The 4731-nt window shown below is 52.5% G+C and overlaps 1 protein-coding gene across 1 annotated transcript; it reads right to left on the bottom strand.

Annotated features, from left to right (window-relative positions):
- Window positions 1-858: 858 nt before the first annotated feature.
- DPM2 (dolichyl-phosphate mannosyltransferase subunit 2, regulatory) lies at window positions 859-4363 on the bottom strand. Its single transcript, XM_014608177.3, has 4 exons — window positions 4262-4363; window positions 4068-4157; window positions 2345-2447; window positions 859-2079 (listed from the first exon to the last, which is right to left on the bottom strand). Exons 1-4 carry the CDS (start codon window positions 4262-4264, stop codon window positions 2021-2023), a joined length of 255 nt encoding a protein of 84 aa, XP_014463663.1. The 5' UTR covers window positions 4265-4363; the 3' UTR covers window positions 859-2020.
- Window positions 4364-4731: the final 368 nt, after the last annotated feature.

The raw sequence follows: 4731 nt of genomic DNA, 5'->3' as shown, positions 1-4731 counted from the left end.
GCTAGGCACAGCCTCCTGCATTGGCCCAGTTCAGTGAAGAGCAGGAGAGGAGTTACTGAGTCATTGCTCTGGCACAAGAGGAACTCGCCAAGCTGGCTAGAAGAGGAACCGAGCTTCTCCTGAAGGCCAGATTCTGACCCCTTGTGCACAATGACAAGTAAATCAGGCTCTTCATGTCCGATTGGAGCAGGCTACAGACAGATCTATTTGGTAACTGCAGCCTTCCCCTTGGAGCATCATTCACTGGTCTCTGCACTATCACTTTACCGTCCGTCTCCAGGATGCTGTTGTTACTAGATTTGCTCTTTGGCTGGTTAATCCTTTAACAGGCACCAGTATGATGCCACAGAAATGCTCCTGGGATCAGTGTTCTCTCAGGCACTTCCTTGGTGAGGAGGAACAGCATCAGGTCATTTTGTTCCAAGAGCCTGGCTTTGAAGGGATCCCAGTAACAGCACTTCCTTGAGAAATTTAGTGCTGCATTCAGGCAAAACAACATGGAATGCCTGCACCACCAGATCCAAGCCTGGGTCCCACCCTCGTACCCCACAGGCCACTGAGCTTGGTCTGTGAAAGCTGTGAGGGCCTGCTGCTTGGCATCTCACTCCAGGCACAGCTCCACAACACTCATATATCCATCCCTTAAGCATGCAGTGGAGCCAGGGAGAGGATGCAAGAGCAACCCCAGAATGAGAACCAGGCATAACCTGGGCAGGACCTCTCCTAGGCCAGGACCCCTGTGAGCTTACATAGCTGCAGACTGGTTGCATTCCCCAAGATTCCTTCTGCTGGAAGGCTGTGTTCCCAAGGCCCCCCTGCACCATTTCATGCCCCCCACATTGACAGGGCACACAGAGAGACCCTTCAAATATTTTATTGAGGGAGATGCTGTTGCTTCCCATTCTACTGGAGCTTCTGGAAGCAGGCATCCAGGTGCTAAGGAGCAAACACCCTGTTGCCTGAGAAGTGCCTAGCACAGAAGGAGCAGGCAGAGGCACCCTTTTCCCCACCACCATATGCCTACCAGGCACACACAAAGCTGGCTGACACACAACAGAGCCTGCACCATCTTGCTGCAGTTCATACCATGTCCATCAGCCCATTATTCAAGCTCCTTCCGTCTGGTTCTCAGTCCAGGAGAGCCCAAGATTTGCTTCCCCACCCCTCTCCAATGCAGACACAAGGCTTAAGAGTACAGCACTGAGGACCAGGGTAATCCTTCTACATGCCAGGATGGGGCCTCAGCTGTCCACTACCTCCCCTACCTTCTGGCCAATGAGGCTGGAGGAGCTGTGGCTTCTCGCCAACATGTGAGGGATCATGGAAACGCTACCTGTGCCCTAAGATGCAGCCAGAGAGCCTGGGTGAGCTCCGTGCAACCCTCCTAGTGCTATGACTACCATTAGCACAAAACAAGGTTTGCTGCACCCACTACAGGCAAGTAAGAAGAGAATCTGTCCCTAGCTACCAGCCTTGGTCCACAATCTCTTGGTTTTTCACATAATAGATCTGATTTGTAAACTCTAAAATAAACACTTGAAGGACAAAAAATAAAGCAACAGAGCAAGAGGTGTTGCCAGAGGCAGAGATCCAATGGAGCCAGGCAGCCAGCTATTTGTTCTGCTCACTAGTGCTGCCTTCTCCCCTTAACACAGGGCAAGTGGAGGCTGCACAGAGCTCCCCGACTGCAGAGTCCCGAGCTGTCAGCTGTCCTGGTCAGCCCGAGCTGTCAGTCTGTCCTGGTCAGCCCGAGCTGAGGTAGTTTCACTAAAGCCGAGGCTCTGGTCCCTGTCTGGATGTGTATGATATTCAGCCAGTTTCTCTTTCATTTGATCAAATGGCTGGATGTGCTCTGCAAGGTAGGAAGTGCCAAGAGCATGGTGAGGCCCAGCATCCAGGCTATAACACAAAGAGTCTTTGGTTGCGGGAGGAAATGGCCACCTGTTACTGCAGGTCAAAGTCTTGGCCCCATCAAGACACTGCAGGTAGGAACCTGCGCCCATTCCCATGCCCACTGTCTTCAGTTCAATTTCTTGGCAGGTTTCTTGTTCTTCCACATCACAATCACTATGAAAGTCCCTGAGAGAGAGAAAGAAAAAATGTGAAGAAAATGGCCAAAAACCCTATAAGTACTACAGCTTTCTAAACACCATTGCTATGCGGAACAGAACCACTTCACAGGATGAGACCAGGGCAGCTCCACTGTGCAGGAGCTCACAGCTGGAGTAGGCAGGGCTGTAAGAGAGGTCACGTGGCAATTGCTTCCAAGTAGCTGGGCCAACAGTGACCAACCAGCTTCTATAACAGATTTCTGATCCCAAAACAGAAGAGAAATGTTACTCACCTATGAACAGCAGCAGCAGGAGCCCTGCAACCACAGGAATGGTAACAGAATATTCCCTGGGCAAGAAGTATTTGTGAATCCCGTGATTGCTATCAATGAAGGGCTGCAAGAAACAAAGAGGGGCATCAGCAAGCTGGGGCAATATGCAGCTACTTGCCAGCACTCAGACATTCCTGCTTGTAGGGACAGAAGTACAAGCCTTAAGACTGACAGTTAACAATGATGCTGATGGATAGAGAATAGAGCCAAGGGGCCACGAACTCACCCCTCCAAAGCTTGTCTTGATTTCTGACTAGCTGCCTGGCACTGAACAACCTGCTCAACCTGGTGAGCGTCTCCCATGCTTCACTGGGCAAAACAGAGACAATATTTGCCTTGTTTTAGACACAAGGCAAAGATCATCTTTCACAGAACTTAGAACAGACTGAGCGTTACAGAGCAGCACGTGGGCTGACAGCAAGGCATAGGGACAATGAAAAAAACCCAACCATACTGAGTTTGCAGCCGCAGAACAACGAGCTGAGAGGATGTCAGAAGTGAGCACCATTCACAGCACGGCCAGGAGCTGTCAGGGATCCACATGCCAAGCAAACTGAAGCAAGTCTCCAGACTGGCCTTGCAGGCTCAAAGAGACGCTTCCTCACCAGAGATGTGGGTTTTCCACAAAATTTTGAATTGGAAAATTTTCTGGAAATTTTTCCAATGCCCTAAATAGAGCGTGATCTGATTTAACACGTTTATTTGATGTATATCAGTAAGCAAAACTAAAAAAACACCCCATGTTAATTTTATGTCTCGACAGCCACAAGTATTTTAACTGGAATATTTAATTAAAAAAAAATTAACTACAACACACTTAATGTGATTTAAATGTTACATTCAAACAAATTCAAAGCAGAGCTTTGATGTGGAAAAAAAATTACTTTTATTGGCATACTTGTAAAAATGTAAAGGCAATATACAACAGCACGTACTTCCCTTACATTGTTTAAATTTAAGAAAAGACAGTGGAGGCACTGAAAAATGTTGACACACTAATTTTAGCACACCCAAAAACTGTGCATGAGATGCCATGACTTGGTTTAGATTTGACCTGCACAGCCAATCAGGTGAATTCATAACTTGATTTCTGGATTGGAGGATTATGTGAGTGTATTTACACATCAATAAAACATATGTACTCTCTCTCACACTTCCTAGGGATAATCACCCGAAACACGCGAATGACAACTTTGACACTGCCGAGCTTGCCTAACAGGGCATTGGCATCCCTTCGTTGTTACTAACGAATTTTAGGAAACGATGAATTTTTAGAAATGGAAAATTTCCCACGGAAAAATAAAGCGCTGGACAGTTTTCCACCCCACGATGCTCCTCGCCCAATTCCCTACGCGTCTGTGAGGCTTTCCAGGACTGCGATCGGCTCAGTCGCTGCTCACTCGACCCAGGAAACGGGGGACCCCAGAAGCGCGCGGCGATGGGAGCGCGGCCCCTATCTGAAGCCCCCGAGCCGGCCGGGGGCTATTTGGAGCTGCCAGCGACGGCCAAGGCGGGCGCCTGTGGCAGCTCTTGCTTCCCCCTGACTAGGAAGCCCAACGCGGGGTGAGGCGGTGACCCCTCGGCCCCTCCAGCGCTGCCAGCTCGTGCCCCGCGCCCCCCACGCGCGGGGGGGGGGGGGGGGGACAGGCAAGGCCCGGGGCAGCCCCTCCCGCCGGGCCCGTACCAGCGCCACGATCCAGATCGTGTAGTAGGTGAAGAGCGCGAGGCTGAAGGCCACCAGCCCGAAGCCCACCAGCCGGTCCGTCGCCGTGGCCTGTGGGCGGGAGAGTAGAGGCGGTCAGAGCGGGCCCGCCCCGAGCCCCGACCCCCCTCCCTGGCCTGGCCCGGCCCGGCCCGGCCCGGCCCGGCCGCCCTCACCATGGCCACGCGCTGCGCCGACCCCCCTACCACCGCCCCGCCCACTTCCGGGAGCCGCTGCCCAATCCACGGCCGGGATTTCGGCCCCGGAGCACGACGGGAGCTGACCCCAGCCGCATTGCACCACGGGAGACATCATCCGCGAGCCTTTCCTTTCCCCGGGGCATGACGGGAGGCGCCCGTCCCCTCTTTCGCAAAGCTTCATGGGAGCCGTAGTCCCGCCTGGCGCGGGGCCTGATGGGAGATGTAGTCCCCAGGCTTAACCCCTTGGCTGCCATGGGGGGTAGGGAGCTGTCCTGCTGCAAGCGAGGGCCGCTGGCAGGTGGCAGCGATGCAGGGAGTGCAGCCAGCTCGGCACCTGCACCCTGGGTGGCCCTGCCTGGAAAACCTTTTAGTATCGGGCCCCAATTTGCCAGAGAGCATGAGAATAATAATTGCACAAAGGAAAAAATATTCCCCTTTCTGTAATT

This window comes from Alligator mississippiensis, chromosome 12 (assembly GCF_030867095.1).
Source record: "Alligator mississippiensis isolate rAllMis1 chromosome 12, rAllMis1, whole genome shotgun sequence".
NCBI classification, from domain to species: domain Eukaryota; kingdom Metazoa; phylum Chordata; order Crocodylia; family Alligatoridae; genus Alligator; species Alligator mississippiensis.
This window is presented reverse-complemented; position numbering and strand designations above follow the sequence as displayed.